Source organism: Myotis daubentonii, chromosome 6, assembly GCF_963259705.1.
Source record: "Myotis daubentonii chromosome 6, mMyoDau2.1, whole genome shotgun sequence".
NCBI lineage: Eukaryota > Metazoa > Chordata > Mammalia > Chiroptera > Vespertilionidae > Myotis > Myotis daubentonii.
The window spans coordinates 4,999,707-5,022,714 of NC_081845.1; the positions used below are offsets into that span (position 1 = coordinate 4,999,707).

Sequence of the window (23,008 nt, forward strand, 5' to 3'; positions counted from 1 at the left end):
CTTCTCTGAGGGGGGCTTAGGACAAGTACCCGAGCCCTGGCTCCCGTGTGCAAGCCCCTCGCCAGTTAGCACATTCAATTCCTGGCACAATGTGCTCATTTGGAATCATAAAAAATGATGAGCTGACTTTTATCTTATTTAATTTCAGAACCGACATAAATATCCTTCCTTAATTAAGTTTCCCGGTCTATAAATTCCTCTTCTGCCTCAATATTTCCTTGATAGCTTGGGAGTCAAACAGGAAAGGTAGTTAAGGAAAAGGTGCAACAGCTGGTCAGAGATAATAGCCTGGCAGGTGATACACCATATTTCATCTGTATACACGTTTGTTTTTAGCCTAAGATTTAAAAGAAAATACATGTGTGTTAAATTCCAAGATTTTAAAGTGTTCTTTTGCTTTATGAACCTGGCCCCTGCAAACATGTGACTCCTTGACAGGTAACTGAGATTGGACTGATGATCATAATTAACAACTACCCACAATAGACCCAGACTAACAGGTTTGCTATTCCCGAACAGGAGCACCTGAGAGCAGCTCCTTGTATTCTTGTTCCGATGCCCTAGTCCCCAGTGGAGCCCTCTTCCTCACCTGGTCCTTGGTAGGCCTGGGGATGGCCAAAGGTGGCGTCCCAGCTATTGGCAGTGTTTTTCTGGGCTGCAGTCCCCTCTGCCTTGGCTCCCCAGCCATCCGTGCTGTCCCAGTTTCCAGATTTGGAGGCACTCCAGGCTGACCAGGGGTCATTGCCACTGCTGACCTGTTGTTAGGGGTAAAAAAGGAGAAAGAATATTTGTGACTTCTAGAAAGCATTGCTCAATTCCGTAGGAATCACATAACAACTGAATACAATAGGAGTGCTGAAAGAAATCAGTAGAAATTTACAACAATTTTAAATTTAAATAAAAAATTGTAAACATGTTGGAAAGCACAAAAAACAGCATCAACCGGATTTTACTGATGTTAACATTTTGCCTTTATTTGCTTAGGAACTTTACAACCAGCAACAAAGAAACTGCTTGACTAGCACCACACCCCCTCCATGTCTTCTTCCTTCCCCAATAACTTCTTTTCTAACTGAAGTCATTCCTGTGTATGTTTATATGCTGCCACTGCATATGTACACATTCATAAATAACTGTTCTGTAGTTTCAAAACTGAGCTAAACAACATTATACTGTATGTATCTATTTGCAACTTGTTTATTTTTCACCTAACATTATGTTTTTGAGATTATACATGCTAATAATGAGGATGTTTTATTCACTTTAACTGGTTTAAAGCAATCAGTTGTATTTTCACTAGGCTTTTACCTTAATCTGAAAAAGTAATACATTCCCAGCAAAAAAAAAATTTCAAACAGAATAAAAAGACATGGAGTTTTAAAATATGCTTACTGCCCTAACAGGTTTGGCTCAGTGGATAGAGCTTCGGCCCGAGGATTGAAGGGTCTCTGGTTCTATTCTGCTCAAGGGTACGTACCTCAGTTGCAGGCTCGATCCCCAGCCCCAGTGCAGAAGGCAACCAACTGATGTCTCTCTCTCATATCAATGTCCTCCCCGCCCCCGCCCGCTCCCTTCCACTCTCTAAAATCAATGGAAAAAGGTATCCTCGAGTGAGGATTAACATACATACACACCATCTGAAGATGCCGTCATTCTCTTAAAGACAGCTCCTAACAACCGATCCTCACCTACACCTGCTCAAACACCCCATGCACAGAGACCCTTCGTGCTTTAAACATGTACGTGAGCCCAATGGCACTCTGCTCTGCACGTTCGCTTCCCCACCTGAGAGCCTGAGACGCTCTTCAAGGTGCGTCCACATCTGGGGGCCTCTTTCGGACACGGCTCCAGAGCCCCCCTGCATTTACCCCATAATGTAACCAGCACATGGCGATGCTCATTCACCTTGTTTCCAGTATTTTGTTCCTGTAAATAAGCCTGCAATGCACATCCTTGCACATCCTTCCCACGTGTGAACAGGCCTTTGTGAAATCCCCAAAGAAACACTGCTGGGCTAAGGAGACTGTACGTTTACAACCAATGGATTTTGTCAATCTGCGCTCCAAAGAGACCGCTGCCGTTATACCCCTAGGCTCCTGACATGCCAAGGAATTCTGTCTGGCATAAAGGTGGGCTACCACATCCCCAAATTATTTCAAAAACATCTCCCATTATTCCTTTGAGTAGTTTAATTATTGCTATAAATAAAATTTTTGAACAGGCAACACATGGCACCCGATTGCCAGGAATATGGCAATAAGAGGCCTACAGCCTCCCTCTCACCCCTTCTGTACCACCTGTGAGTCAAACACGCTTGTTTTTGGTTTTGTTTCCTTGATTTAAAAATTTAAATCTTTAATTTGTCTGAAACTTACTTCAGTATAAGGAATAACATAGTAATCCAGCTTAATTTTTCTTGTAGTCTGTCTGTTGCCCTATCATTTAATGATCCATCTCCCCCCCTGATCTGAAATGTCCCCTCCATCACATACTGGACTGGGACCCATTTCTAGGCTCTCTACTGTATCCTAGCAACCATCTGTACTAGGACCAAGCTACTCTGAAGCCCACTAGATAGAATACCATTAGTATTTTAGTATAGCATTTTTTATCAATTTATTTTTAAACAACCTTTTTCATCAGCTTAATATTTTAAACCTAAAACAATGCGAACTTTAGCACTAGAGTGTCAACATTTTAAAAAATGCCTTGATTTTCATTTCAATCACCTTAAATTTATAGATAAATTCAGGGAAAAGAAGTAATGCCTTAAAAAACAACAACACAATTTTAATGTTGAATCTGTTTATCCAAGAACATGGAATAGCAATATCTCCCCTTCACTGGAGTCTTTTTTCCCCACATGAAAAAAAAAAAAATTGGTGTTGAGGGCAGTGGGGGAGGGGGAAATATAGAGATAGAGATATATAGATATTTACAAGAAAATTTCCCAAACTGTTTAATATACCTTTTTAATGTTTTAGAACCCTATAATGTTGGTCTTTGTTTACTCTTCACTGACTGAGAGATGGGATGGATAATTGGCTGCCACATACCAGAAACATAAAAAGCAGAATATGTTTTACATATGGAGTTATGATTTCTGAAGTTACTAGTGATTCTGCTCTAAGGTAAATATTAATAGCAGAAAGCCATTTCATTCACACGACTGTGAATTTCTCCAATACCTGGCTCACAAGGTAATACTTTCAAGCTACTCTAGTGGAGACTGGAAATAAAGGCAGACACTGAGGGCGGCACAGTTAGGAACACAGCTTCCCTCCAGTCAGGCTGCGGGTACAATCCGGGCTGTCCCTCTCCAGCTGGGCAGCCTCAGCTAGAATTTGAACCCAGGCAGCCTGACTCGGGTTCTGAAAGACTGACAGGGCCTAAATGAAGTCAACTGTGAAGGAGCAGAGGGTTATAAATAAAGCAACAGGAAGGCAGGAGCCCAGCACTGCCATGACGATAAGACTGTAAGTGTCAGCAAAGTGTCAAAGAAAGACTTTCATTAATACTGGAGAAAACGGAATGTGACCTATTCATAGCAAGTACCCTAAAAGATTTAAAATTTAGGACAGAAACATATAACATGATAATTCTCTTTAAAACCACTTTGTTCACAAAATGCTTATAATAATTGCTACATTATTTGGTTATGTATATGATCTTAGCTCTCTATCTAGAGTATAAAATCCCTGTAGGCAAATCTAGTAAGGTTTGCTTCTCTCTCTGTCTTTTGTTATTTTTCCTGGAACTTTCTATCTTGTTTCAAACTTTCCAAACCAGAAATCTCTCCAGCTTTTCTCATGGACTTTTTACTGGCTCTTGCTCTCTCTCTTGCTCTCTCTCTCTCTCTCTCTCTCTCTCTCTCTCTCTCTCTCTCTCTCGACCTTTTACTGACTTCCAGAACCCTCTTCTAATATCAATACCTAAAATCAGCTCACACAGTCTGTCTAGTCCTGTCCTCTCTGAGCCCACCGTTCTCTGACTCCTTTGCTTTCAACTCCCCACCCCCGTGGTTCTCAGCTGCAGGCATCTGGTCACAGGCTAACCCATTCTGCTCCTCCCTAGAGTTTCAACTCTGAAGTGCCTCTTCTCTACCTTCTTCAGCTTTCCTTCCTCTCCTTTCTCCCTAGCAGTGTCTTCATCCTCTCCTTTAACCTCTTTATGGTACCAAACCCTTCCTGGCTCTCAATCACATGTCATTAAAAACCCTTCATTAGGAGAAACGAAGATGGCGGCATAGGTTAAAGCCGGAGTTTGCTGCCTCGAACAACCACTTCAAAAATACAACTGAAAGATGGAACGGACATCATCCAGAATCACAGGAAGGCTGGCTAAGTGGAAGTTCTACAACTAGGAGGAAAGAGAATAGCATACCGAGACTCAGAGGTGCGGAGTGCATGTGGAGCGGGCTGGCGGCTGAGGGCGAGGTTGTCTGTTTCAATCGGGAGGGAGTCTCAGGCTCTGAGCTCCAGTTCCGGGCGAGTCTCTAGGGACCCAGACTCAAACGGGAGAAGCGGGACTGTCTGGCTTCAGTCGGAACTCGAAGGCAGCTTTCTCTCCAAGGTTTGCAGCGGTTGCTGGGACTCTGAGAGGCAGAGCCCTTGGGGACGGGACTGAGCAGCCATAACTGCTCGCTCCACCCGCCCTGTAGATCCCCTGGGGCCCGCCCCGCCCAAACCCTGCACAGAGGCATTTGCGGGATAGCCTCAGGCAAAGGCTAGATTAGCACCGCCCTAGAGATCCAGCACAGAAGCTCTCCCACTGCAGACACAGCTGATTCTCATAGCCAGTTGGCCTAGAGGTCAAATCACCCCCAGTATTACTGACAACAATCAAGGCTTAACTACAAGACTGCGCACAAAGAACACAAGGGGGTGCACCAAGAAAGCATAAAAAATGCGGAGACAAAGAAACATGACAGAAATGGAGGATATAGAGCTCAAAACCGTGCTTTTAAGGTCTTTCAATAATTTTCTAGAAACTGCCAATAAACTTAATGAGATCTACAAGAAATCTAATGAGACCCTCGATGTTGTGATAAAGAACCAACTAGAAATTAAGCATACACTGACTGAAATAAAGAATACTATACAGACACCCAACAGCAGACCAGAGGAGCGCAAGAATCAAGTCAAAGATTTGAAATGCGAACAAGCAAAAAACACCCAGCCAGAAAAGCAAAATGAAAAAAGAATCCGAAAATACGAAGATAGTGTAAGGAGCCTCTGGGACAGCTTCAAGTGTACCAACATCCAAATTATAGGGCTGCCAGAAGATGAGAGAGAGCAAGATATTGAAAACCTCTTTGAAGAAATAATGACAGAAAACTTCCCCCACCTGGTGAAAGAAATAGACTTACAGGTCCAGGAAGCGCAGAGAACCCCAAACAAAAGGAATCCAAAGAGGACCACACCAAGACACATCATAATTAAAATGCCAAGAGCAAAAGACAAAGAGAGAATCTTAAAAGCAGCAAGAGAAAGAAACTCAGTTACCTACAAGGGAATACCCATACGACTGTCAGCTGATTTCTCAACAGAAACTTTGCAGGCCAGAAGGGAGTGGCAAGAAATATTCAAAGTGATGAATACCAAGAACCTACAACCAAGATTACTTTATCCAGCAAAGCTATCATTCAGAATTGAAGGTCAGATAAAGAGCTTCACAGATAAGGAAAAGCTAAAGGAGTTCATCACCACCAAACCAGGATTATATGAAATGCTGAAAGGTATCCTTTAAGAAGAGGAAGAAGAAAAAGGTAAAGATACAAATTATGAACAACAAATATGCATCTATCAACAAGTGATTCTAAGAATCAAGTGAACAAATAATCTGATGTACAGAATGAACTGGTGATTATATTAGAATCAGGGAATAGAAAGGGAATGGACTGACTATTCTTGGGGGGGGAAAGGGTTGTGGGAGATGCGGGAAGAGACTGGACAAAAATCGTGCACCTATGGATGAGGACAGTGGGTGGGGAGTGAGGGCGGAAGGTGGGGCGGGAACTGGGAGGAAGGGAGTTATGGGGGGGAAAGAGGAACAAATGTAATAATCTGAACAATAAAGATATAATTAAAAAAAAACACACACAAAAAAACCCCTTCAGTAGCTCTCACTGACCATGGAATAAACTCCAAGCTCCTCTGTCCACCCATCAAGGTCCTAAGTTTTCCTTCCATGACATTCCCCAATCTTACTTGCCATTAACCTTCACTTCTGTGCTTCAACCTTCTGTTTCCCAACCTCTCCTACATCCTTGCCTTTGCTCATGCTATTCTACCGACACACAAAGCCTTCTCCTTCATCTTCCTGAACTCGGTCAAAGTCCTACTGCACCCAGGGCTCCGGTCTCAGCCTGCTAGCTCGCACTGTCACACCTTATATCCTGCCAAAGCTAGTCTTTAAGTTAGAATCATTTGTGCACCAGGTGGTCACTCCCACTAGTCAGTCACAGGTATAGGCCTATCTTATTTAGAAAACACTTTCCCTTAAGATATTTTTGAGCGGCGAAGACTAAACAAATTTTTTTTTAACTTAAAGTGATTAAGTATGATGTTCTTAATCATTTGTATGAAATATGTATTATTCTTTGTCAGACATCTAACCTTCATAACATCATTTCACAAAGAGGGAAACTGGATTTTCCTATGTACACTTGAGTCTTTTCTAGGAAAATAACCTGCTGTGATCGATCACAGATTAACGCATTGCGGATGGATCAGGAGAATTCTCCATCCATATTACACAGTGTTTTACAAAGCAGCACACTCCCGAAGCGTGTTTGTCTGGGACCTCTGTTATAAATGCATTTTCATCTGCCTTGAACTAAAACTGGCTGATTAAGTCTGACTCTTCCCCTTACCCCTAACCCAACTAAATTAAGTGCTCGTTAAGGCCAGGAACAATCTACTCAAACAGTTGCTGATTTAGCACTCTAAATTTAAAAGCTATCCTGTCCTCTTAACACAAATACAGAAATACATTTACACTGGCATTATATAATGAGAATTATTTAAATGTAGTCGCTGAAAGGATTAAAGCAAAGCTGAGTTTCTTCAGAAAGAAGACTGGCTTATACCTGACTGGAGAGCCAGAAAGACCACAGAAAGTAGTCAGAATGCCCATGCGGAATGGGCAGTGATGGGTTTTCTTGGTAACTGCAGGAAGCTGTGGGTCTTACAAATACATAATATGGGATAAAAAGAGACAAGGATTCACTGGGTGAATTTTAAATCCCAGGGACCAAGGATTCAATGGAATTTGATTCAAGTAAATCTCACATAGGTACAGTGATTAAGAACTTAAACTTGGGCTCTAGAGCTGTCTGTCTGGGTCTGAACCCCAGGCTTACCACCTACAAGCTTGGGCAAATTACTCCATCTCTCTTAGTTTCCACACTTATACAATGGGCACAATAATATTAACTTCCTCATAGGGGCTTTATAAGGATTAGATGATACAACGTATGTAAAGCATTTAACACAATATGTGGCATCAGGAGAGGTTATCTTATTATGGGGTGGGGGAAGTGCCACCTAGAATATAAAGACAAGAATGGAGACTGGCAGTCCTCTGAATAAATCGCAGTATGACTCGTATACCTATTGTATATGCTTTAGAAGATCAAAAAGTTGTATTTCCAATTGGTTTCAATGCCAGAAACTTTGTATTAAAGAGGTAATAACAAGCACCAAGATGCTTTCTCTTCCAGCCAAAGTTCTGTTTCCTTCAGCTACACAAAGGACAGAGAAAGAGGCAGAGCTGTCTCACCTACAGTTCAACAGCAGCTCCTAATTCTCGGGGCTCTTGGCACAAACATGTTCTGAGTGCTAAACGCTGAGACCTTGGTTTCTTCAAAGCCTAACCTAACCGCTACTGTAACAACCTGGGCTACAGTGATCTGCTTTCATGACAATCCTTTGGCCTCTGACTTCTTTGCTGTCAGTCCCAGTAACCCCCCTAGTCTCTCAAATGCAGGCATTTGGTCACACACTAACCCGTTCATAAGGTTTCAAACCCTGAGGCACTTCTCTACTGTTCCTTCCTCTCCTTTATCCTCAGCAATGTCTTCCTCTTCCCCCCGCCCCCTTTATGGCACCAAATCCTTCCTGAAATTCAACCACATCCTTAAAACTCTTCTTGAGACCTCACTGCAGTTCCAAAGGTTCCAGCGCCCCAGAAGAGCTGTGTAAGATACTTTACCTGAAACAATGACCTCACTGGGAAAAGGTATTAGTATTACTTCTTGGGGTTTTAAATGTTTATTTCCTTTTGCATTTAAGTTTGAATTTTACCTTATTTATGGAAGAAGGAGGAGAAGGAGAAGATGAAGAAGGTGGTGACTGGCTGAGACTTTCAACACAACCAATCTGAGCCAAAACATCCACCTTAAAATAAAAACGGTGCTCAGTAAATGAAGAAAAAAAAAAGAGTATACCAAAGCTCTTAACTACAAACAGCAAATTCACAGCAGGGCTAAGTTTCCCAGGAAATTCCAGCATGCCCCTCACTCATACACATTACATGCAAAAAGCAAAGACCAATTGTGAAGCAATGGGCTACCTTCAATGCATTATCTCTGAAGCACTAAAAATAATTATTTATAGTTCAGAGGAAATGGAACAAATATCATGCAAGTAACACAGCCAATGAAAGAAACTCCAGAGAAAAAACATAGCCAAGCTTTTAATAATGTTAAGATGTTGGACCTTTTGCTTTCACAGCCACCAGATACATGAGAGCGCGAAGATGAGATGAACAGCCATGGGGCTGACGTGAAGCAAGCTCAGAGCCATGATGAACCCACCAAACCCAGCCGAGGGCACCAAACAGCCTGCCCAGGCCGTGAACTCAGGAGCAAAGGTCTGCTGGCCGGTTCCCGAGGCTCTGAGCAGCTCAGTATGCGGCATCGCAGGGAGAAAAAAATAACGGATACACTCCCACCGAGCCGATCGAGGCCACACCGGGATCACTGTTAAGAGGACAACTTTGGAGTCTAATTTCCAGGCTTCAGATCCCAGCTCCCCAACTATCTATTAGGCAAGTCAATGCCATTATTTAACATTTATACAGTTTTGTGAGAATGCACTTTTTGGTACAACTCTCTTGCAAAGTGGTGGCATTATTTCCACTTTATAGATATAGATAAACTTGGTTTTCTAAACTAAGTAATATGCAAAAGTAGGCAATCAAGATGGAGTAACTGGGATGCAGTTACACTTCCACTTAAAACTGAAAAATAAAATTGACAAAATATATGAAACTGATTTCAAATCACTGGCCATAAGGCAATAAAGGACCTGCTCCCTCCTGAAGAGACTTTTCAGGCCACGGATGAGGGTGGGAAAGGCACACGAAGCCCAGTGGACTTCGAGCTGCGGAGACAGCTGGGAGTCCGGGCCAGAGGACCCAGGCGGGAGGGGTGACTGACTGAAGGAGACCTCAGGTCGTGGGCTCAGTTCTGATCAGCGTATGCAGGTGAGAAAACTACATGAGAGGATTAAGTATCAATCTCTCCCATATGGCCCTTCTCACCAGCCAGAATTGAAAAGCTCATCATTCATATCATAAGACACTGGGTACAGAACTGAAAAGGGTTTTGCTTCCCTGGAGGGGCAAAATGTCCTTAGACTAAATGTTGCTCTGATCTCACTTTAAAATGTTTAAGAAATAAGACGTGAAAGGATTAAATTGTTTCTAAGTAACTTACCTGCATGCCAGAACAAGGATAGAAAATATCTATGGGAATACAAAACTATCCAGCATATAATAACAAGATAAAAAATCACAAATGTCTGGCATCCAATACCAAATCACCAGGCAAGAAAAGAAACAAGAAATTAAGACCCATAAAAAGAGAAAAATCAATCGAAGCTGACCCAGTAATAACAGATGATAGAATTAGCAGTATTTAAGAGCAAGAAAAATTTCAAAATATTGACATCAGAGGAAACACTTTGAATGGGCTAAGAAGTGACAATTTTAAGCATAAGTAGAAAAAAAAACACTCTAGTAATTCCATGTGTCCCTAATAATACTTGAAAAAAGATAGAAAAACTCATTTGTTGTTATTTGAAGCAGCTATTAAAACAACTTCTTACTTCGAAAACTGGCAATTAAAGGGAAATAATTAGACTTCTGTACTGGACTCCAATAGAAACTTTTTCAAGGTAGCTAACGAGCGTCAGATGATTGAAGAAGAAAGCCAGCTCCATAAACACGGAAGGATAGCAGTACTGACTCAGGCAGGCAAGGATTACCATTTGGTGGTAAACGCTAAGGTGAATGGTTATAGCATTACATTAATACCAGACAGACTGCTTTATGGGCATATGGAGAAACTGTACCCAGACAATGGGAGCACAAGACTATGATCAACCTGACCCAAGGTCATTCTGATCAATAATGGTGGGCTGACCAGATATTATGTCTTCTGAAGTGATGCAGCACGAATATACAAAATTACCCATAATATATTCTTGCCCAAAGTGTTCAATGTGAATCCTTAGAGCCTTTAGGTACAACTTCCAAGTTTACAAATAAGTAATATAATTTACGAGTCTGAAATAGTGCTACAAGAGGGAGCAAAGAGGAGAAGAAAAAACAAAGACTTCTAGAGGAGGTAATATTTGATTTGAACCTTACGGGTTGGGCAGACTTCTGAAAGACGGAAGGAGTCATTCTATCATTCTTGGAAGAGAACAAAGATACAAAGAAAAGATGGGGTAGCATAAGGCATATTTGGAGAACAGCCAGTTTGGCGGGAGCCTAATACATAGTAAGGATAAGGTGAGGACAGGGCCGCGTTGAGGAATCACAGAAGTATAACTGAGATTGGAAAAGTATCTAATCCTACCTCAAATTCAGGTGAATTTCTTACACAATTTCCTACCATGCACTTCAGTGTCTGCTTGGTTATACTGACTGATAGGATAGTGACTACCTCCTCCACAACTCTTTCTCTTTGCATGTAGAAATGGTTACTTGTTTCAGGACGCAATGGGGGAGCCCCTAAATGTATTATTATAGAGGCAGCAGTGTATAAGATAGCTGTAATGAACAATTATTAAATCCCTACTGAGTACCAAGTACTGTTCTTAATACTTTATAACTATTTTTCCCCTTACTCTTTCCCACAGTTCTATGAGGTTTTACTGATGAGGAAACTGAGGCACACAGAACCTAAGTAGTTGAAAATATATAAAGAAATAACATTCCCTAAAGCCCATTCACTCTAAAGATGTAGGCAGCAATAATATTCTGATATCCATTCTTTCAATTTTCTTGTTGTCACTCACAATGACAATCAATTAGCAATAACTGCACTAGGCAGCATCACCTAAACTGATATTTTCATTAAAATCAATGTAAAATTACAGTGTCGTTTTCCCACTAAATTATCCCACTGTTCCAAGTTTCCTAGAAGCAATGCAATAACAGCACCAAGTGCTAAGCTGGATCTGCAGCCACTTTTACCTGGGCTGCATCTGCGAGAGGAGGGAGCTCTAGCTGAGCGTGTAGCCAGGTGCCAAGGTCAGACAGATTGCTTCCCGTCCCAGCCAGAGCTTTGACACTGACCACCTCAGCACAGGACCCCTCTTTTCTTTCCACACCCTCACTTGACAGGGTATTCGCAACTTACAGGGTCTGTGTTCAGATCATGCCAGACTTTTCAAGGCAACTCTTGATGAACGCCATGCCTTTTCTCTTATTATCAACTTTACAAACAGTCTTTAGCAAGTTCAACAAGCAGGTTCTTTGTTAACACCCAAGGGAAAAGCCACACAAACATCTGACAGCTGTAACGCACCACAAGCTTCCACAAATGCACTTGGCTCTCAGTGAGGCTGGCCACGCCCTGCAGGGTGATGTAAGACTTACCTGGTTGTTACTGTTGGCAGCTGACGCGTTAGCCTGAGCTGTACTTGCTGAGAGGGAATCGAGGAAGGCTTGGTCAGCCACTGAATTTCCACAAGAAAATGGATCTTTCCCATCACTGGGCAAAATCTGAATATTAGAAAGAATCACAATCACTTTCATAGATTAGAGTTTCAGAGTTGGAGTCCCTGAGGGCAAGTAAGAATTGCTATCTATTATAGAAAAGGGGCTTATATTCCTAAGAGGCAAGTAAGCCAACAACATTTAACTATTCCTTTCTGTAAATATGCAGAATTCTAGGAAATGCAATTAATGACACTATTTAAATCCTCAGATTTTTCTTATTCTTGTCAATTTTCAGAATCCTGAAAGCACACTGCAGAGAGCTACAACACAACATGCACATAAGACATGTGGACCGAGTTCCAAGGCCTGTGAACCCTCTGCAACTGTACGGAAAAGGGTGGGTGCATGCATATGCACATACTTCTGAGAAGCGCTACAGATTCCATCAGATTCTCCGAAGGATTCAAAACTTCCCATCCACACTCTCTCCATCAGGAACAAGAGATGGGCAGTCATCCCGTTCCGCAGGCAGCGCCTGGTAAATATCTTCCCTGGGTACAGCTCCTCTCTATGGAGGAACCGCAGGGGCCTTTATTCTGGATCACTCTCTGATTTCACTCACAGGGTGCCAGGCAGCCTTGGTTTCCATTATCCCAGATTAGAGACAAGCTCGCCCTATAACCCTTACTTAGTTTTCAGTGACCTACAGACAACCAGCGGGGGGCGCCAGGAGTTTGACGCACAACAGGGCTTGTCAGAGGAGGGGGTGTGTCCCAGGCAGGGAGCCTCATTCATTCAGGGTGTTGTAACACTATCCTTGGCATCTATCATAACAGAGCTTAAGCCAGGCAATGGTTCCCTGTCGCTCATTCAAGACCCTTCTGTCTATGGGAATGGGAGAAGGAACTGAGAGAGATGTACTGAATTTAAACTTTGTGAATCAATTCTGTAATAAACAGTATTGTAGGCAGCGGCGATTACACAATATAAGCAAGTGACAAGCAGGGACTTAGATTCAGAAGGAAACACTGCTATCTTTGGGGAGAGCTTCACTTAGATATTTGGAGTCGCTCTTCGGAGCCTAGGTCCACAGATAATATTTTTTTCTTAATTCTACTTCAATGTCTTCTCACATTTTACATAATTAGCGTGTATTACTTTTGCAATGAAAATTTTTTATTAAAAATAAAGTTGCTATCATCTAGTCTATCCTTTAAGTTGATAATTCATAAAATTATGTTTGACAAAGACAAGGTTTAATTGATAAATGGCAGTAAGTTCTTACTTCAACATAGTCTGTGGGAACAAGACCTCGTTCTCCTTTGCTGTTTTTTGCTTCCAGCCATCCTCCACCAACATCCTAAGAAAGTTAAAAAAAAAACAACACACACACACAAAACAAAACAAAACAAAACAAACAAACAAAAAACGGAAAGAAAGAATATAGTTAGAATTTCTTGCAAAATTTTTACTTTGGGAATTGTTACATATGTGAGAACACAATTCAGAATTTTAAATTATTAAGCCTTCTCTTTACTCCAGAAAATAATATCATCTAAAAACAAGAAGTATCAAACTTCAACAATAAGTGATCAAAGATTTGTAAATAGCCTATTCACAGAATGCCATCATTTTGTGATTCCTTCCTATTTATGGTCTGTGGCAGACTACAAAAATGATCTGCAGCTCTGATTGGCAAGAAGCAATGCACACCCCACCCCTAGAACTGGCGCTGTCCTTTGTGGCCTCTTGGTCCACAGAGTGAGGTGGAAATGGTGCGGTGAGCTCAAGAGGCTTTGCACATTTCAGACTGCTTTTCCCCTAAAAGAGCTGCCATGTGAACACATCTGCGTTGCTAGATGATGAAGACAAGGCCCAATCCGCCTGTTGCCCCATCTAAAGCCAGCCTACCCCCAGCAGGAACACTGCCCGTCCCGTGAGTGAGTGAAACCATGTTACCCAGGGGCCCAGCCCAGTGCAGGTGACCTCAGGCTCACGAAGAAGCCAGGCTGGTAGAACTATCCAGCTGACTTATAGACTCCTGAGCAACAACAAATGGTTGTTTGTTTTAGTCACTAAGCTCTGAGATTGCCTATTATTTAGGAAAAGCTAACTAATTGATCCATGGGTTCCTTAGTTAGCTCTTCTGATAAATAATATTAATAAAAAAATAAAGTACTCTATACCAGGATTCCTGTGTTTCAATCTATTATCTCAGCAAAAACCCACTTTCCCCCCTTAAAATAGTAAGAGTTGTCTTAAGTTCATAAATTGTGCCCTAATCCTATATAATAAAGAGGTAATATGCAAATTGGCCCTCACAAGATGGCTGCCTACGACCAGGCGGGCAGGGGGGGTTAGTGAGGGATGACCAAACGACTGAACAAGCAGGCTGCATGGGGCAACCAGGCCGGCAGGGGGGCAGTAAGAGGTGACCAGGCCAGTGGGGGTTGGGGGTGCAGTTGGGGGTGACCAGGCTGGTGGGGGGGCAGGGGCAGTTAGGGGTGGCCAGGCAGGCAGGCAGGTGAGCAATTAGGAGCCAGCAGTCCAGGATTGTGAGAGGGATGTCCGAGGGGTCCCGGATTGGAGAAGGTGCAGGCTGGGCTGAAGGGACAGCCCACCCCCTGTGCACAAATTTTGTGCACTGGGCCTCTAGTTATTTAATAATTACCTGAATCTAGCCCTAACCAGTTTGGTTCAGCAGATAGAGCGGCGGCCTGCGGACTCAAGGGTCCCAGGTTCGATTCCAGTCAAGGGCATGTACCTTGGTTGAGGGCACATCCCCAGAGGGGAGTGTGCAGGAGGCAGCTGATCAATGTTTCTCTCTCATCGATGTTTCTAACTCTCTATCCCCTCTCCCTTCCTCTCTGTAAAAAATCAATAAAACATATTTTTAAAAAATTACCTGAATCTAGATAAAACATTTTTCATTCTTTTAAAAAAAATTACTCTAAGCCACAACTCTGTCCATTTTTGACAACAGCAACTTAAAGACATTACTATTTTTCTAAGATATGAAGAATATGTCTTCATTAAAAAAATTAGGTAGATAAAAGAATCAAAATTTCATCAATGATTTAAAAATAGAATCCATTTACTTATATACACCTAGCATCCTATATAATAAAGATGTAATATGCAAATGGTCATTACACCATGAAGTGTAATGACCAACCACGTAACAACTGGATCACGGATCAGCAGGAGGGCGGGGCAGCAAGCTATGAGGGGGGGCTGAGGGGGAGGGGGGGTGGGAGGAGCTACAGGAGGGTGGGGAGGCGAGCAGAGAGCTACTGGAGAGCGGCAGTGAGCTACTGGCACAGGGCTACTAGTATTTTATAAAACCACATATACTTTTTCTACCCAGTAATTCATTTTTGTACCTAAGGCAGATTTTAAAATAGGTGTAAAAATACTGTCACTATTAAGAAACCACCATCCTCCTCTCGGGCATCCCTGTCCTTCCCTGCTCTTTGTGCTGCAGTCCTCCCCCTCCTGGTGGAACACCTGCATCTCCTTCCTTCTCCTGAGTGCCCTCAGCCTTCCTGTCGGAGAGTCCAGGGAGGCAGCCCAATCCAGCCTCCTCTCCAGCTCTGCATTTCCACTCTTAAACTGATGCAGCCCCCGTTAATTATTTTGTTCTTTAAACTCAACATATCTAAAGTAAACTCATTTCATCTTTCTTCCTGACTTGCATACATTAATAAGTCTTAGGCGTAAAGGACAAAAACCTCAGGGGTCCTGACTCTCTTCTCACCAACAGTATCTAATCAGGCCCAAGTCCCCTGGGTCTGACTCTCCACAGCCTCCTATATCAATTTTCTTTCAACTTTTATTGCTATGACTCAAAGTCATGTCCCTCGATTCCAATTCATTCCATATACCTCTACTAGATTATTTTCCTCAAAGTGCATGTCTCATCATGTCTCCCTGCCAACACCACCAATCACAAAAAACAAGCAGAACCCTTAAATGAATCTACTACTTAACAAATGAAGCCCAGAATCTGTGTATGGCCTGGCACACGAGTCCTGTCTGATTTGGCTCTAAGAGCCCGTTTTCCTAGCCTGTCTCCTACTGGTCTACATACCTGTGCTCCTGGGACACTGGTGGCCATGCAGTGTCCCCAGCAGAGAAGAAAAGCAGAAGCTTAGAGGCCAAACAGATGTGGCTTTGAACCCTTGTTTTGTCACTTACAAGCAGAATGACCTTGGACAAGTTACTTAACTTCTCTAAGTCTCATCACCCTCATTTGCAAAAAGAGATGAAAAATACTCACTCATAGAGTTCATGGGGAAAATACAATAAAGAAAACAGGCACAGAACTTAGGCAAACACCTGACGCATAGGTTGTCAATATGTTGCTGCGACTTCTAAGAAATACTGAGTACTTTCTAATGTCAGCACCTTTGATCTGGCTGGGATCGGCTAGGATTTCTATCTGATGAAACCCTACCCAGCCATCTTCAGGGGACTTGACTTACTCCATGTTTATAAAATATTCTTGCCCTGGCTGGTGTTGCTCGGTGGTTAAAGCCTCAGCCCATACACCGAAGGGTCCCAGGCTCCATTTCCGGTCAAGGGCGCGTACCTGGGTTGCGGGTTCCCTCCCCACTCCTGGTCAGGGCAGCAACCAATCGATGTGTTTTTCTCACACTGATTTCTCTCTATCTCTGTCTGTCTCTCTCTCTCACCCTCCCTCCCTCCCTCCCTCCCCCCACCTTTCACTCTGAAAAAGCAATGGAAAAAACATCCTCTGGTGAGGATTAACAAAAAAAATAAATAAAATCTTAAAAAGAAGTCCTTAAGGGACAATTCGATTTAAATGCAATAGTTCTCTTACCGGATTTGTAATTGTGATGATTTCTCCTTCACTGACTGTCAGTTCATTATTTCCAGGTTCGGCAGCAAAATCATACAAAACCCGAGCCTGTTGGGAGTGGAAAGGAAAAGAAGTTACAAATGTAAACTTAGTAAAAAAAACCAACAACCTTTAAGTTCCTTTTGTATACATGCTGGTATGAACAGACACCACGTGACAGTGGCCGCCATGTTTTGGGAGAAAGGAGGCATATTACCAAAATGATTCAGAGCCCAGTTCTGTTTTGGAAACAGGAGAAGTTCTGCATTTAGAGACTGGCCCCCCAAAAGTCCTCAAAACACACCCATTTCATCCAGGGGAAAAAGGGATGCCCCTCCTTTCGGGAGGTAAGAAGTAGTAATCCAGACATTGCTCACTATGGGAACTCACTCTCAGGGACCAAAGAGACATACAGACACAAATATGGAGACAACTGCAAGAGTCAGACGTCTTTAGAGTTTTCCCTTGCCACTGAAACTCTCGGCATCCTTTATCTAGAGCCACTGGGATGAATCCTGACACTGCATTTTCCCAGACAAGTAAACTCAGAATGCAGGATATACACTGCATTCTTGTTCTACAATATTACCCACTGTACAATGACTCATAGGGCTGTGGAGACTGGCCAGTAATTTTCAAACATTTTCCTGCAATGAAATCTTAATTTCTCAGAAAACATCTGAGGGTTCAAAGAGGATCCTTGAGGCACCAACCCAGAAATGTGAGTTCCTTGGAATATTGCCACACATGTATTCTGAGAGAATCACTGTTGAAAAAAATGTATGTGCATTATAGATCATAAAAATATATATATCTTGCCCTAGCTGGTTTTGCTCAGTGGATAGAGCATCAACCCATGGACTAAAGGGTCCTGGGTTTGATTCTGGTCAAGGGCACATGCCTCGGCTGCAGGCTCGATCCCTGGTCCCTGTCAGGGTGTGTGCGGGAGGCAGCGATGATGTGTCTCTCCCCCCACTTCCACCTTCTCTAAAAATCAATGGGAAAATATCCTCAGGTGAGGACTAACAACAAACAAACAAAACCCCCTTTTTAGCCATTTCAAATGCTATAGAAATGCCTTTGACGGGCTATCTCACAAAAAGCAGTCCATCTTATAAATCGAGGCTCACCCATATCTAGAGGTATATAGTTTATTTTTAAAGTAACTGTCCTAAGAGGCAAACTGAAGTTTACCTCCAGGGCTAGTCAAACAGGACGGATGGAACGGCATTCACTTCACGAATATCTACCGCACACCTCGCATAGGCTGAGACCTGTGCGAGGCTCCGTGCTCGCCAGTGCGCTTTCTCACACTTGCTTAATGATGCCTGAAATCCTTATCACAAGGATTAAGCATTCACAGCTAGTAATAAAAGACAAGGGAAAAACCTAAATACTCATTTTCAAGGACATCAAAAATAGTAAGATGTGCTCTTCCGGGCTCGGTGCGGTGGTCGGCATGGCCCGTGAGTGTGCGGACAGGCTGGGGAAGCGGCAGGGAAGCCGGTGGGTCACCCAGGCGCGGTGGGTCACCCAGGCGCGGTGGGTCACCCAGGCGCGGCCGGCAGGCGGGGAGCCAGGGGCCGGCGGGGACAGCAGAGAGGGACGGTGGACATCAACGAGAACTTGCCCGCCAGAAAAACATGAAGAAATCCCAGGAAATTAGCAAGGGAAAAAGAAAAGAGGATAGCTTGACTGCCTCTCAGAGCAAACAGAGAGACTCTGAGATCATGCAACAAAAGCAGAAAGCAGCTAACGGAAGAAGTCTACGCAAACAAGAGAAAAATGATGACTGACAATTTGGAAACCTGGGTGCTACTGCCAACCAGGTGTATTATAAGCTCTACGATCAAGATTTTGTAGAGTGAACAGTCATTACATATGTTACAACATATCTTTATAAAAACTATTTTAAACTTTACCTTTCAGTCTGACTTAGTGTAATGTTTCAGAACCATTCTTCAAAGAATAAAACACTAACCATGTATGTGAAAAAAATAATAATAAGATGGACTGATGGGTGAATATGTGATAAAGCAGGTATAATAAATGCTATTTATAGCATCTAGATGGTGGGTTTATGGTGTTCAATGAAAAATGATTTCAACTTTTCTACATGTTTGAGAGTTTTCATAATAAAATGGTGGAAAGAAACAAATGGTAGTGCATAGCGTGTCAGTGAAGAAATGGCACCTGATTCCTCACTTCCATCTTTACGGAGAGGCTGGGAAGGGGATGGGAAGAATGGACTGCAGGCAGAGATTCTGGGAGCATTCGTTTTCCTTAGGTCATTTCAAGCACAACAAAACTGTGCTGAGGGGTGTTTCTCCTACAGCTGCAAAAGTACAAGAATTCTGCTTGTCATGCTGTGGAATATTTTTCAAAAACATGTCATACCAATCTCAATCCATCGTGCAAAGAGGGCAGACATGAGATAAATGGGTGAGGCGGGTCCTCCCCTGTCAGGAGGGTCCCAGAGCCAGGACACACCCCTCAGCACAGCAAGCTTCCTAGGGAGGGGTCTGGTGTGCTGACAAGAGCCAGATGTTTTCTTATTATTCCTTAAGAATCCCAGTTAACAATTATTTTAATCCCAATAACTCCAACTAATCCCCAAATACAGAATACCAAAGCCTCTTTACCAAATTTACAACTTGGTAAAACAGAATGTCAAAAACAAAAACAAAAACTGGAAACTCTTACACATTTAAATGTTACTAAACATGCCCTAACCGGTTTGGCTCAGTGGATAGAGCATCAGCCTGCAGACTCAAGGGTCCCAGGTTCGATTCTGGTCAAGGGCATGTACCTTGGTTGCGGGCACATCCCCAGTGGGGGGTGTGCAGGAGGCAGCTGATCGATGTTTCTCTCTCATTGATGTTTCTAACTCTCTATCCCTCTCCCTTCCTCTCTATAAAAAATCAATAAAATATATTTTTAAAAAATAAATAAATGTTACTAAACATTTATCCAAGGCAAAAATGTATATAAACATTGTAGGGTTATTTAAAACACTGATCAATACTTTTTTAAATCTAGAGTTGTCTCTTAAAAATTAGAAATGAGAATAATTTTGGAGAAAACAAATATTTCAAAGGCACATCCCCAAATGAGCATAATAGGCCAACAGAAAAAATAACTGAATGTTCAGCCTAGAGGAGCAACTTTTCTTTTCTCTTCTCTTCTCTCTCTTTTCTTTTCTTTCTTTCTTTCTTTTCTTGTTTTCTCTCTTTTCTAAAGAACTTTACATTTTACTTTTCAATTAGTTTACATATAACATTATTGTGTGTTAGTTTCAGGTGCACAGCATAGCAGTTAGACAATCACATACTTCATAAAGTGGTCCCTCTGATATTTCAAGTGCTCACCTGGCACCACACGCAGTTAATACAATATTAGGGACTCTATTCCCTATGCTCCACTTTATCCCCCTGTGACTATTGTGTAACTGCCAATTTGTGCTTCTTAATCCCTTCACCTTTATCACCCAACACCCAAGCTTCCTCCCCTCTGGCAACCACCAGTATGCTCTGTGTTTATGAGTCTGTTTTCATTTTGTTTGTATATTTTGGAGGATCAATTATTCTTCTACAGCTTAAGTAAGAACCAGAACGCATTCTAATAGACCCTGAGAGCATTACTGTATTACATCATTAATATAGATGTATTTGTCCCTATTATAAATGTTAAGGCTTCAATGCTTTTCAGTTCCTATCAATCCATGATTTCAATCACTTTAAATTCTGGCTTGTGCTTATTCTGTTGTTATTTTGAATCAAATACAGAATCTTAAATATCTCTACGATTTCATCCTGTTAGACTCAGCCCACTGTTCTACCTACTAATGAGTTTTCTGAATTCTGAAGCCACTAATTTATCCCTTATCCTTTCCTGCTGAGTCATCAGAAAGCCTGGGATAAGCATGCTTTCCATAGTTTGACCCGCTTCATTAATAAACTGTTAAAATATGGTAGCCAGGGAGCCAAGAGAGCCGCTAGAGATAAGAAATTCTCCAAGGGGACACGGGTCAATTAATTACCATGTTTTGGGTATGGTACTCTTAAAATTTCCAAAGAAGAAAATAAAGTTAGTCTATTTCTTTAAATGTTCACAAGTAGCATGTTTAATAATTCATTCAAGAATCTATTCAAGCCCTGGCCCATGTGGCTCAGTTATTGGAGCATCGTCCCGTACACCAAAAGGTCATGGGTTCAATTTCCAGTCAGGGCACATACCTAGGTTACGGGTTTGATCACCCCATTGGGGGCTGTAGGGGAGGCAACCAATTGATGTTTCTATCTCTCTAAGATTCAATAAAAACATATCATCAGGTGAGGATTAAAAAAATAAATGAGAAAAAAAAAGATGATTAGAAGGCAGAATCTGTATTAAGGGCTATATATTCCTGCAATTCTCATTCTGAGTACTGCAGTTTTCACTGTATATAAACATAATATACTTTCACAACAAGGACAAAAGCAATATAATGAAGTTTAAAAAATGAAAAGTTAAAAAATGTCCCTCTTTGCCAAAGGATACAAATGCTAACAGATCTGAAAGTACCTTAAAGTACCTTCAAAACATTATGCATTTGACACATGTTTGCACACAAACACAAAACCACTTACAACCACAGTACATAAACTCTTCTACAGGTCATATTTCATTTACTCTTAGTTCTCTTCATATCAGCGTATTTACCTTCTCTTTATCACACTGGCAAGGTTACTACTAACCTCCAGGGCAAAGCACACGAAAACCTACCTCGCTGTGGTTAAGAAAATAACTTCACTCCCACCCCAAATTAAAATAGCTTTATTATTTTCCTGATTGTAAAAAAACATGTACATGGTAAAACACACACACACACGCTTTTCGAACCCCAAAGATGACTGGTAGAGAACTTATATGCACTCCCAGGAACAGTGTCTGTCTAAGCTGCCACCTCCCAGGCCCCAGTATTGTGTACTGAATGTTTTCCATTCCTCCCACCAAACAGGAGGAAATGTAATTATTGGCAACACAGCAATTAAGCGGGCTTTGAAACCAGACCATGCAGGTTCAACTAGGCTGAATTCCTTAAAGCTAAAAGTCTCTGTCTGAAATTCCTCAAGAATAAGATAAGGATAACAGCATAAGCCTTGTGACACAAATGATAAATAGGGTAGTAAATATAAAGCACTTAGAACAGTGGCTGGCACAAAGAGCCCACCAAATGTTAGTGGCTGTAACCTTTGGATTTTTTTAAATACACACCCACACACATATTGCATATGCTAAAAATCATTGTATAGCTTTCCTCTTTCCAGCCACCAAAGGCTCTGGAACTAGCCTTGGAGCTCAAGGGAAAGAGCTGAGGGCCAGGTTACTTATTCCCACAAAAGGTGGTTCTGGAATCTGTTACTTCACCACATCGCTCAAGAACCAGATCCACCTGGGGGTTGGGGCTGTCAACCCCAACAACCCCTCCACTCCTGTGTAGTGTGTATGGTGGGAAGAGTTTACCCAGCAATGTTAATTATGATATCCACAAGGACTCCCTCACCCTCAGTCATTTGAAAAAATATTAGAACAGTAGTAATTTAACTAGATCAATTTTAAAATAAATAGGCAAAAAGCAAGTTTCCCTGTAAATACTTTGATAAAAAAAATAATAATAGGAAGGATATTCCCAATAGCAACAAAAACAAAATAGAAAAGAAGAGATAACCAAAAGCATAAAGAATTTATTGAAGAAAGCCTATCAATATATCACACCATGTCCCTGAGAATAAGGTGCAACACCATAAAGATGTCTGTTTATAAATAAATTGCAATTCATCCAAAATCCCAAGGATGCTCAATGACCTCAGGGAGAATTTCAACAAAAAGATAGCAAACATAAAAAATGGAGATAGAAACAAAAAATAACCAATCAGAAATGAAGAATACAGTAACTAAAATGAAGAATACATTAGAGAAAATCCACAGATTAGATGAAACAGAGGACAGGATCAGCGATTTGGAGGATAAGGTAGCAGAAAACACCCAATCAGTACAGCAAAAAGAATCCAAAATAATAAAGATAGCATAAGGAACTGCTAGGACAACATCAAGCATACCAACTTTCACATCATAGGAGTACTAGAAGGAGGAAAGAAAGGGCAACAAATTAAAAACCTATCTGAAGAAATGATGATGGAAAACTTCCCT

At 41.8% G+C, this 23,008-nt stretch overlaps 1 protein-coding gene and 1 pseudogene across 3 annotated transcripts in view; one reads left to right on the forward strand and one right to left on the reverse strand.

Annotated features, from left to right (window-relative positions):
- Positions 1-23,008, reverse strand: part of SNX9 (sorting nexin 9) — a 68,949-nt gene that overhangs the window by 27,608 nt on the left and 18,333 nt on the right. For 2 of the 3 annotated variants that reach the window (XM_059699953.1, XM_059699952.1), the window contains exons 2-6: positions 16,799-16,885; positions 13,241-13,315; positions 11,893-12,018; positions 8,307-8,399; positions 590-755 (exon numbers count right to left, since the gene is read on the reverse strand). In XM_059699953.1, the coding sequence (XP_059555936.1) occupies positions 590-755; positions 8,307-8,399; positions 11,893-12,018; positions 13,241-13,315; positions 16,799-16,885 (547 nt within the window). The remainder of the gene's footprint in view (positions 1-589; positions 756-8,306; positions 8,400-11,892; positions 12,019-13,240; positions 13,316-16,798; positions 16,886-23,008) is intronic. The other variant, XM_059699954.1, reaches the window with a different exon arrangement.
- On the forward strand, positions 18,276-18,811 carry LOC132236594 (small EDRK-rich factor 1-like; annotated as a pseudogene).